This window comes from Tachyglossus aculeatus, chromosome X1 (assembly GCF_015852505.1).
Source record: "Tachyglossus aculeatus isolate mTacAcu1 chromosome X1, mTacAcu1.pri, whole genome shotgun sequence".
Taxonomy (NCBI): Eukaryota; Metazoa; Chordata; class Mammalia; order Monotremata; family Tachyglossidae; genus Tachyglossus; species Tachyglossus aculeatus.
In genome coordinates, this window is record NC_052101.1 from 111,716,889 (window position 1) to 111,728,968 (window position 12,080).

The window sequence follows — 12,080 nt, forward strand, 5'->3', positions numbered from 1 at the left end:
GTCCTGGACCCCCTCCAATCTGGCTTCCGTCCCATTCACTCCACTGAAACCACCCTCTCCTTCTTGCCAAATCCAACGGCTCCTACTCCATCCTAATCCACCTCGACCTCTCAGCTGCCTTTGACACTGTCGACCATCCCCTTCTCCTCGACACGTTATCCAACCTTGGCTTCTCAGACTCCGTCCTCTCCTGGTTCTCCTCTTATCTCTCCGGCCGTTCATTCTCCGTCTCCTTTGCGGGCTCCTCCTCCCCCTCCCATCCCCTAACTGCAGGGGTTCCTCAAGGGTCAGTCCTTGCTCCCCTTCTATTCTCCATCGATAGTCACTCCCTTGGTGAACTCATTCGCTCCCACAGCTTCAACTATCATCTCTACGGAGGTGAGTGAGTTCCTGCCCTTTGCGTATTGTTCTTTTCTAATTGAAATCGTATTGTGTTGTAAGGCCTATCCACTTGCTTTGATCTGTTTTGTTGTCTGTCTCCCCCCTCCTAGACTGTGAGCCCTTTGGGTAGGGACTGTCTCTATTGCCGAATTGTACTTTCCAAGCGCTTAGTACAGTGCTCTGCACACAGTAAGTGCTCAATAAATACAACTGAATGAATGAATGAATGAATCATCATCAATCGTATTTATTGAGTGCTTACTGTGTGCAGAGCACTGTACTAAGCACTTGGGAAGTACAAGTTGGCAACATATAGAGACAGTCCCTACCCAACAGTGGGCTCACAGTCTAAAAGAATGAATGACCCCCAAATCTCTATCTCCTCCCCTGTTCTCTCTCCCTCCCTCCAGGCTCGCGTCTCCTCCTGCCTTCACATCTCCCACCACCTAAAACTCAACATGTCCAAGGCGGAGCTCCTTATCTTCCCTCCCAAACCCTGTCCTCTCCCTGACTTTCCCATCACTGTGGACGGCACTACCATCCGTCCCGTCTCACAAGCCCGCAACCTGGGTGACATCCCCGACTCCCGCTCTCTCAATCACCCCACACATCCAATCCGTCACAAAACCTGCCGGTCTCATCATCACAACATCGCCAAGAAGATCACCATCCGAACCCCTACCACGTTAGTCCAATCTCTCGTCCTATCCCGACTGGATTACTGCATCAGCCTCCTTTCTGATCTCCCAACCTCCCGTCTCTCCCCAGTTCAGTCTGTACTTCACTCTGCTGCCCGGATTATCTTTCTACAGAAACGTTCAGGGCACGTCACCCCCCTCCTCCAAAATCTCCAGTGGTTGCCCACTGACCTCTGTATCAAGCAAAAATTCCTCACTATTGGCTTCAAAGCTCTCAATCACCTCACTCCCTCCTACCTCACCTCCCTTCTCTCCATCTACATCCCAGCCCTCACGCTCTGCTCCTCTGGTGCTGACCTTCTCACCGGGCCTCGTTCTCGCCTGTCCCGCCGTCGACCCCCGGCCCACGTCTACCTCTGGCCTGGAATACCCTCCCTCCTCAAATCCGCCAGTCACACTTCTCCCCTTCAAAGCCTTACTGAAGCCTCACCTCCTCCAGGAGGCCTTCCCAGACTAAGCCCCCCTTTTCTCTTCAGCTCCCCTTCGCCTCCCCATCACCCCGACTCGCTCCCTTTGCTCTCCCCCCGGCCCCAAAGCACTTGTGTATGTATGTACATACCTATAATTCTATTTATTTACAATTCACGCCTGTTTACTTGTTTTGATGTGTTCAGATCGATACTTCTGTTTATTTATATTGATGCTATCGACGCCTGTTTACTTGTTTTGATGCTCCCCCCTTTTGGACTGTGAGCCCACTGTGGGCAGGGATTGTCTCTCTTTGCTGCTTTATTGTACTTTCCAAGCGCTTAATACAGCGCTCTGCCCACAGTAAGCGCTTAATAGAAGAGAAGCAGAGAAGCAGCGTGGCTCGGTGGAAAGAGCCCGGGCTTTGGCGTCAGAGGTCATGGGTTCGAATCCCGCCTCAGCAACATGTCTGCTGTGTGATCTTGGGCAAGTCACTTCACTTCTCTGAGCCTCAGTTCCCTCATCTGTAAAATGGGGAGTAAGACTGCGAGCCCCACGTGGGACAACCTGATCACCCTGCATCCTCCCCAGCGCTTAGAACAGTGCTTTGCACATAGTAAGCGCTTAACAGATGCCAATTATTATTATTATTACCATTATTAATAACTACGATTGAATGAATGAACGACTGACCTCCTCACTGGTCTCCGAGCCTCTCCCTGCTCCAATCTATACAACCGGCTGCTGCACTGATTAGCTTCCCGAACCATCGCTCAGCCCACATCTCTCCTCTCCTCAAAAGCTTTCCGCCCTTTTCCTGCGTCTCTTCGCATCAGGCAAAAACTTCCTTCGGCTTCAGGGATCGCCACCATCCAGCCCCCCGCTTTACCCATGTGCTCTCTTCGCCCGTTTTAAACCCAACACGCCGTCTTCGTTCCTCCCAAGCCCAACCTTCTGGCCATATGCTGTTCTTAACTCTTCCTCCACTCAATCAATCAATCAATCAGTCGTATTTATTGAGCGCTTACTGTGTGCAGAGCACTGTACTAAGCGCTTGGGAAGTACAAGGTGGCCTCGCTCATACCGTTCCCCCGGCTTGGAACGCCCTTCCTCCCCACAGCAGACGGACCTCATCTCTCCCCAAATTCAAATCTCTCTCTTAAAGTCCCACCTCCTCCAACAAGCTTTCCCTGATTACATGAATTGACTTATTTACACTCTCCTTAGCACTCAATCAATCAATCGTATTTATTGAGCGCTTACTGTGTGCAGAGCACTGTACTAAGCACTTGGGAAGTACAAGTTGGCAACTCTTGTATAGAAGTGCTAGAGTTGGCTGAAGGGATCATAAGGATCATCATCAGTCGTATTTATTGAGCGCTTACTATGTGCAGAGCACTGTACTAAGCGCTTGGGAAGGACACGTTGGCAACTCCTGTATAGAAGTGCTAGAGCTGGCTGAAGGGATCATAAGGATCAGGGGGCTGGAAAACGATTCTGACTCTAGTTGTAACTATTTGAACATTTGTCAATCCCATTAGTTTCATTCATTCATTCAATCGTATTTATTGAGCGCTTACTGTGTGCAGAGCACTGTACTAAGCGCTTGGGAAGGACACGTTGGCAACTCCTGTATAGAAGTGCTAGAGTTGGCTGAAGGGATCATAAGGATCAGGGGGCTGGGAAACGATTCTGACTCTACTTGTAACTATTTGAACATTCGTCAATCCCATTAGTTTCATTCATTCATTCAATCGTATTTATTGAGCGCTTACTGTGTGCAGAGCACTGTACTAAGCGCTTGGGAAGGACAAATTAGCAACATCTAGAGACGGTCCCTACCCAACAGTGGGCTCACAGTCTTGTAAGCTATCTGTGGGCATATCACTTCTTTATTCTGTACTTACCAGGTGCGCATTACAGCGAAGCACACCAAATGGGTGATCGGTAAATGCTACCGGCAGTAATAATCAATCAATCAATCAATTGTATTTATTGAGCGCTTACTATGTGCAGAGCACTGTACTAAGCGCTTGGGAAGTACAAATTGGCAACATATAGAGACAGTCCCTACCCAACAGTGGGCTCACAGTCTAAAAGATAATAATAATAATAATAATAACGATGGTATTTGTTACGCACTTACTATGTGTCAGGCACTGCTCTAAGTGCTGGGATAGATAAAAGCGAATCAGGTTAGACGCAGTCCCACATGGGGCTCACGGTCTTAAATCCCATTTTACAGATGAGGTAACTGAGGCATGGAGAAGTTAAGTGACTTGGTCCCAGAGCAGACAAGTGGCAGAGCCGCGATAAGACCGTGGCGCAGTGGAAAGAGCCCGGGCTTTGGAGTCAGAGGTCCATGGGTTCGAATCCCGGCTCCACCGCTTGTCAGCTGTGCGACTTTGGGCAAGTCACTTCACTTCTCTGGGCCTCGGTTCCCTCATCTGGAAAATGGGGATGAAGACTGGGAGCCCCACGAGGGACAACCTGATCGCCTTGTAACCTCCCCAGTGCTTCGAACGGCGCTTTGCACAGAGTAAGCGCTTAGTAAATGCCATTATAAAAACCCAGGTCCCAGGCCCGTGCTCTATCCACTAGGGCATGCTGCTTCTATGTACTACTACTATTCATTCGTTCAATCGTATTTATTGAGCGCTTGCTGTGCGCAGAGCACCGTACTAAGCGCTGGGGAAGTACCAACCGGCAACATCGAGAGACGGTCCCCACCCAACGGTGGGCTTGCAGTCGAGAAGGGGGAGACGGACAACAAAACAAAACCAGTAGACAGCTGTCCACACCATCAACACTACCGCTGGCCCTGTTGCTTCTACTCCGGCTGGCCCGGCCCTATCGTTTTTCTTGCCGCTGCTCTTTATTCATTCATTCAATTGTATTTATTCATTCATTCATTCACTCAGTCGTATTTATTGGGCGCCTACTGTGTGCAGAGCACTGTACTAAGTGCTCGTCTACTCCGCCAGTTTCCCAGGGGAGCCTATGGCAGGGTGAAGCCACTCCTCCTCAAGTCTAAGTTATCACCCACCCAGCTGGGTTTCAGTGGGAGAGAGAAAACAGATCTCATATCCAAGAAATCCAATCAATCAATCAATCAATCAATCAATTGTATTTATTGAGCACTTACTGTGTGCAGAGCACTGTACTAAGCGCTTAGAGAATGGAGTCAGGGGAAAGCACCGGGGGCCAGGAGTCAGGAGGCCTGGATTCTCATCCTCACTCCTGCTCTATAAACTCAGGCGAGCCCTTCAACCCTTTGGCGCTTCAAGCTCCGCATCCGTAAAATGGGAATAATAGTTCCTCCCTCTCCCTGCTGCCCAGGGATGGTATCCGGTTAAAATGACATCACCGCCGTGAAAGTGCTTTGAAAAATACATGGAAAAATACACTTCCAGCTACAACCCGGCCCACACACAACTCGCTCCTCTAAGCCAACCTACTCACTGTACCTTGAGCTCATCTATCTCGCCACCAGCCTCTCCCCCACGTCCCGTCTCTGGCCCGAAATGCCCTTCCTCTTCATATACAACAGACCATCGCTCTCGTCTCCTTCAAAGCCTTATTATAAGATCACATCTCCTCGAAGAGGTCTTCCTTGACTAAGCCCTCGTCTCCTTTCCTTCCACTCCCTCCTGCATTCGCCTGGCACCTGGATTTGCACCCTTTATTCACCCCTCCCTCAGCCCCACAGCGCTTTCGTACGTATCTTTAATTGATTTTATCCATATGAATGTCTGTATTCCCCTGTAGACCGTAGGCTCATTGTAAGCAGGGATCATATAATAATAATAACGATGGTATTTGCTAAGCGCTTACTATGAGCCAAGCACTGTTCTAAGCGCCGGGGTAGATACAAGGTAATCAGGTTGTCCCACGTGGGGCTCACAGTCTTAATCCCCACTTTCCAGATGAGGGAACTGAGGCACAGAGAAGTGAAGTGACTCGCCCAGAGTCACCCAGCTGACATGCGACGGAGCCGGGATTAGAACCCATGACCTCCGACTCCCGAGCCCGGGCTGTTTCCACTAAGCCACGCTGCTTCTCTACCGACTCTGTTTATATTGTACTCTCCCGAGCGCTTAGTACAGTGCTCTGCACGCAGTAAGCACTCAATAATTATGATTGATTGATGTGCTGTTTAAATTCAAAGTGTTCTTATCCTTTTTCTTCTTTTTCTTATTATCATCGTCGTCATCATTAAAGGGGAAGCAGGTGGATTACCTGTATATATGTTTGCACGTATTTATTACTCTATTTATTTATTTCACTTGTACACATCTATTCTATTTATTTTATTTTGTTAATATGTTTGGTTTTGTTCTCTGTCTCCCCCTTCTAGACTGTGAGTCCACTGTTGGGTAGGGACTGTCTCTATATGTTGCCAACTTGTACTTCCCAAGCGCTTAGTCCAGTGCTCTGCACACAGTAAGCGCTCAATAAATACGATTGATTGATTAGGGAAATCCTACTGGGAAGAGCAGAACCCCAAAAAGCTGTCCTGCTTTCCTCCCTCCATGGGCTAGATTGATCAGAAATGGAGAACGTAGAAAGCCCCAGGGTTTGGGTGGGGTGATTTTGCTTCTCACAACCTGCCAGTAGCAACCGTCATCCCCTTAACCCAGCCGAGAGGCTACGGAAGGAGTGAGAGAAAGAGGAAGAAGAATGGGCAGGGAATGTGTCTGCTTATTCTTATTTTGTGCTCTCCCAAACACAACAAGCGCTCAATAAATGCAACTGAATGAATTCTGGCCTCTGATGAAGAGGAGGGAGGAGGGCTGCTGTGGGACCCTGTGACTGTCTCGCCAGGCGACAGAGAAATTCACGTTTAATGAACCACGTCCCACTTGGGGCTCGCAGTCTTAATCCCTGTTTTACAGCTGAGGGAACCGAGGCCCAGAGAAGTTAAACGACTCGCCCAAGGTCACCCAGCAGACGAGTGGCGGAGCTGGAATTAGAACCCAGGTCCTTCTGACTCTGGTCTATCTGGTCTCCCCCCCCTTCAAAGCCGTACTACAATCACACCTCCTCCAAGAGGCCTTCCCCGACGAGGCTATTCGCCCTCCCTTGTGTGCCATCTGCGTTCTTGGTCCCGTACCCCTGCAGCACCTCGATATTCGCCCCGCCGCCATCCCCAAAGCATGTTTGGACGCATCCTTACACTCCGCCATTTCCCTGGCTAGAATTTATTTGAATGTCTGTCTCCCGCTCTCGGCTCTGAGTTCCTTGCGGGCAAGGAATATGTCTATCAACTCTACTGTATTGCTCCCTCCCAAGCACCTCGTACAGTGCTTGTCGTCCGTCTCCCCCTTCTAGACCGTGAGCCCGCTGTTGGGTAGGGACCGTCTCTATACGTTGCCGACTTGGACTTCCCAAGTGCTTAGTACCGTGCTCTGCACGCCGTAAGCGCTCAATAAATACGATTGAGTGAGTGAAACACCGACCGGGGTCTGCCCCCCGGATCCGGCCGGGGTCCCGGAATGGCAGTTCGCGCACGATCCGGGCCAACGGCTTCCCAGTCCCGGACGGCAGAGCGACGACTACTGCTCGCGTGTCGGTGAACTCGCCCTGCTGCCCCAGACCGACTCTTCGGGAGGCGGGGGCCCCGGACTGCTGGTCTCCCAAACGGTGGTAAGGCCCGCGGAAGCCAACCTGAAGTCTCCGGAACGGACTGGGAATGCACACTGCCCACTTCCACTGAGGAGGAATTTTCGGCTGGAGTGTTCGAGGGTCCCTCTTGGTTCGAATCCATCTGGCGGCGAAGGCGTCAGTAACTCTGGCTCCCCACGCCCGACGTCGGCAGAGGCTTGAGGGGCTGCCGGAGAGCAGCCCGAAGCCCGGGGCAAGGTGACGAGGCCGAACCGGAGAGTCGAACGGCTTAATCCAGCGCTTGGAACAGTGCTTTGCACATAGTAGGCGCTTAATAAATGCCATCATCGTTATTATTAACGTGCCATCTCCTCTCCCCCTTGCACACGTGCCTTCGTTCTTTTGAGTAATAAACAATCGTTTTAGGAATACAGATCGGCGCCTTGTTAATTCCCCTCTTGACGGGGCTTCGGCCTGCCGCTCTGAGGCAGGACCTGATTTAGGGGCCCAAGTTGGGATTTATTGAGCACCCGGGAGGAAAAACTACCTGATTATTGCCGCTGATGCCATGGGGCATGGTACCTAAACGGGCTGGCTCTGTTGGGCAAGCATTCCCTAATTCCCAAATGGCCTTGTAGCCAAAACATGCCAGCGAAAATATGCACTATGTCCTTCCCAAGCGCTTAGTACAGTGCTCTGCACACAGTGAGCGCTCGATAAATACGATCGAATGAATGAATCATCAAACATCAAACCTCAAACATCTCGTTTGACGTCAGAATCTAAAGGCGCAAGAGCCACGGCGGGGAGGGAGAGGGAAATTAGGGGCCAGAGACTCTCCTCGATCTACAACTGGCCATCTCCACCCGGCCTGACAGAAATGACTAGGCATTTTGCACAACCTACCATATGTTTGTACAGATTTATTACTCTATTTATTTTACTTGTACATAGTTACTATTCTATTTCTTTTATTTTGTTAATATGTTTTGTTTTGTTCTCTGTCTCCCCCTTCTAGACCGTGAGCCCGCTGTTGGGTGGGGACCGTCTCTGGATGTTGCCGACTTGTCCTTCCCAAGCGCTTAGTTCAGTGCTCTGCACACGGTAAGCGCTCAATAAATATGATTGAATGAATGAATAAATGAACGAATTACTCTATTTTACTTGTACATATTTACTATTCTATTTCTTTTATTTTGTTAATACGTTTTGTTTCGTTGGCTGTCTCCCCCTTCTAGACCGTGAGCCCGCTGTTGGATAGGGACCGTCTCTAGATGTTGCCAACTTCTCCTTCCCAAGCACTTAGTCCAGTGCTCTGCACACAGTAAGCGCTCAATAAATACAATTGAATGAATAAATGAATGAACGAATTACTCTATTTTACTTGTACATATTTACTATTCTATTTCTTTTATTTTGTTAATATGTTTTGTTTCGTTGGCTGTCTCCCCCTTCTAGACCGTGAGCCCGCTGTTGGGTAGGGACCGTCTCTATATGTTGCCAACTTGTCCTTCCCAAGCGCTTAGTCCAGTGCTCTGCACACAGTAAGCGCTCAATAAATACGATTGAATGAATGAATGAATGAACGAATTACTCTATTTTACTTGTACATATTTACTATTCTATTTCTTTTATTTTGTTAGTATGTTTTGTTTTGTTCTCTGTCTCCCCCTTCTAGACTGTGAGCCCGCTGTTGGGTAGGGACCGTCTCTAGAGGTTGCCAACTTGTCCTTCCCAAGCGCTTAGTCCAGTGCTCTGAACACAGTAAGCGCTCAATAAATACGATTGAATGAATGAATGAATGAATGACTCTATTTTACTTGTACACATTTACTATTCTATTTATTTTATTTTGTTAATATGTTTTGTTTCATTGTCTGTCTCCCCCTTCTAGACTATGAGCCCGCTGTTGGGTAGGGACCGTCTCTAGTTGTTGCCAACTTCTCCTTCCCAAGTGCTTAGTCCAGTGCTCTGCACACAGTAAGCGCTCAATAAATACGACTGAATGAATGAATGAATGAACGAATTACTCTATTTTACTTGTACATATTTACTATTCTATTTCTTTTATTTTGTTACTATGTTTTGTTTTGTTGGCTGTCTCCCCCTTCTAGACCGTGAGCCCGCTGTTGGGTAGGGACCGTCTCTAGATGTTGCCAACTTGTCCTTCCCAAGCGCTTAGTCCAGTGCTCTGCACCCAGTAAGCGCTCAATAAATACGATCGAATGAATGAATGAGCCTACCACCCCCATTCAGTGAAGTATAAAATACACCTACGATGGGAAATGTCCCCCTGGATGGCTTGGGCACAAAGGCAGCACTCAACTCCATGTTTTCACCCAAGTCTATCACGTACATTTGGTTTGAAAACTGTCCGGAGAGAATTTCCATCTGCTCAGGGAAGAAGAAAACAAAAAGCAACACAAAAATGAGGCACAAATACTTAACTGGCCAGCTCTGCTATTGAGTTGAAAGGTGATCATAATAATGATAATAATAACGGTATTTGTTACGCGCTTACCATGTGCCAAGCACTGCGGTAGATGCAAGTTAATTGAGTCTTTTAGACTGTGAGCCCACTGTTGGGTAGGGACTGTCTCTATATGTTGCCAACTTGGACTTCCCAAGCGCTTAGTACAGTGCTCTGCACACAGTAAGCGCTCAATAAATACGATTGATTGAGTCGGATGCCGTCCCTGTCCCCCCAAGGGGCTCACAGTCCAAGTGGGAGGGAGCAGAGACACTGAATCTCCATCTTGCAGATGAGAGGCAGTGGAGCCTAGTCCGTTCGTTCATTCAGTCGTATTTATTGAGCGCTTACTGTGCGCCTAGTGAAAAGGGCCCGGGCCTGGGAGTTGGAGGATCTGGGTTCTAATCCCGGCTCCGCCACTTGTCTGCTGTGTGACAAGTCGCTTGACTTCTCTGTGCCTCAGTTACCTCACCTGGAAAATGGGGGTTAAGACTGTGAGCCCCATGTGGGACGGGGACTGTGTCCAACATGACTGCCTTGTGATAATAACAATAATAATGACGGTATTTGCTAAGCGCTTACTATGTGCCAAGCACTGTTCTAAGCGCTGGGGGGATACAAGGTGATCAGGTTGTCCCGCTTGAGGCTCACCATCTTAATCCCCATTTTCCAGATGAGGGAACTGAGGCCCAGAGAAGTGAAGTGACTTGCCCGAAGTCACACAGCCGACGAGTGGCGGAGCCGGGATTAGAACCCACGACCCCTGACTCCCAAGCCCGGGCCGTTTCCGCTGAGCCGCGCTGCTTCCCATCCCAACCCCAGCGCTTAGGACACAGTAAGCGCTTCACGAATGCCGTAATTATTACTGTCCGCTGTGGGACCTTGGGCAAGGTAGGTAACTTCTCTGGGCCTCAGTTTCCCCCTCTGCCAAATGGGGATTAAATCCCTCTCTCTCCTACTTGGACTGTGAGCCCCAGGCAGGACAGGGACTGCCTGTGTCCAACCTGATGATCCTCTATCCGCTGTCCCCCCAAGGTTCCCCTTCGCCTCTCTATTTTCCCTCTTGTGACCCGGGATGGACTGCTCTTCCTTATACCGACCTTTGTGTACCTTCGTATGACCTGGCACATAATAATAATAATAATAATAATAATAATAATGGTGCAAAGCACTGTTCTAAGCGCGGGGGAGGTTACAAGGTGATCAGGTTGGCCCACGGGGGGCTCACAGTCTTAATCCCCATTTGACAGATGAGGGGACTGAGGCACAGAGAAGTGACAGGCCACGAGAATGATGACGATCTCCGCTAAGAGAGGTGACGGGGCTTGCCCAAGGTTACACAGCAGGCGAGTGGCGGGGCCAGAATCAGAACCCACATCCTCTGCTCCCCCCCTCACAAGGCTGGCGCTCTTTCCACCATGCCATGCTGCTTCTCTAGGTAGAGGAAGGGAGTCTGCAGTAATAATAATAATAACGGCATTTGTTAAGCGCTTACTATGTGCCGGGCACTGTACTAAGAGCTGGGTACCGTGGGCACCGTGCCCATTATCTCAAGTCAAGAGAGTAGCCCTTCTTGGAGTGACTTTTTAAGGACAGAGCCAGGGTGTTAGGAGTTTAGCCCCACGACAAGTTGGGTTTTCGACTACTTACAGGACGTGGGCTACGGGTTTTCCCCCTCCCTTTATTATGTACCTTTATTATTATGTATTGAGCGCTTAGTACAGCGCTCCGCACACAGTAAGTGCTCAATAAATACGACTGATTGATGCACCTCAATCGTGTGTTTGCTCAATATACCCACCCACATGGTGCTCGCTTTCATCACTCTCAAAGAGTCCCACGGGTTTTTGGAGCGCGAGGGAGTAGCTACCCCCTCTTCCTGCAAATGAGGAGGGAAAAGCCCGGCAGCATCTCCAGCCGAGGAGGGCGAAATAGGAAACTGAGCCAGCTCCTGAGGCCACGGGTGCCAAGGGTTGCCTGGTAAGTGCTCAATAAATCATCGTCAACGGTATCTATTGAGTACTCACCGCGTGCGAAGCACCGGTCCAAGTGTTGGGGAGCGTACAACACAACAGAAGTCGGTAGACGTGTTCCCTGTCCACGGTGAGACGACTGATGGATTGACAGTTGGGTCTGTCACACTCCAATAATGAAAAACTTGCTAAGATACACTTTAAAACCCAATTCCCACGTATGGAGGTAATACGTACCGGACACTCTGGCAGCTTGGGGTCAGCGCCAAAGACAAGAGTCTGAATATTCACAGTACACTGGTCAAAGTCAAAAGCCCGCAAACCAGGGTCCTTCAGGGGCTTTATTATTTCAAGGACTCCAGTCCGAAGAAACATGAAAGCCGATCCGTTTACCCAGAGAGATTCTCTTTTAATCTGGAAAATAAAACAGTTTCCCAAGATAAAGGAATGTACGCTTCCCCACAAAAAGACTTGAGAATTTACTCCCAGGAAACGATACGGGGGGAAATTCGAAAGCTCGTTCTTGAAGTTGCCGTTTTTCCGTTT

At 49.3% G+C, this 12,080-nt stretch overlaps 1 protein-coding gene across 3 annotated transcripts in view; it reads right to left on the bottom strand.

The window, feature by feature from the left end:
- Positions 1–12,080, bottom strand: part of CATSPERD (cation channel sperm associated auxiliary subunit delta) — an 83,812-nt gene that overhangs the window by 27,496 nt on the left and 44,236 nt on the right. For all 3 annotated transcript variants that reach the window (XM_038740238.1, XM_038740237.1, XM_038740236.1), the window contains 2 exons: positions 11,772–11,948; positions 9,369–9,482 (listed from right to left, as the gene is read on the bottom strand). In XM_038740238.1, coding sequence (XP_038596166.1) covers positions 9,369–9,482; positions 11,772–11,948 — 291 coding nt within the window. The remainder of the gene's footprint in view (positions 1–9,368; positions 9,483–11,771; positions 11,949–12,080) is intronic.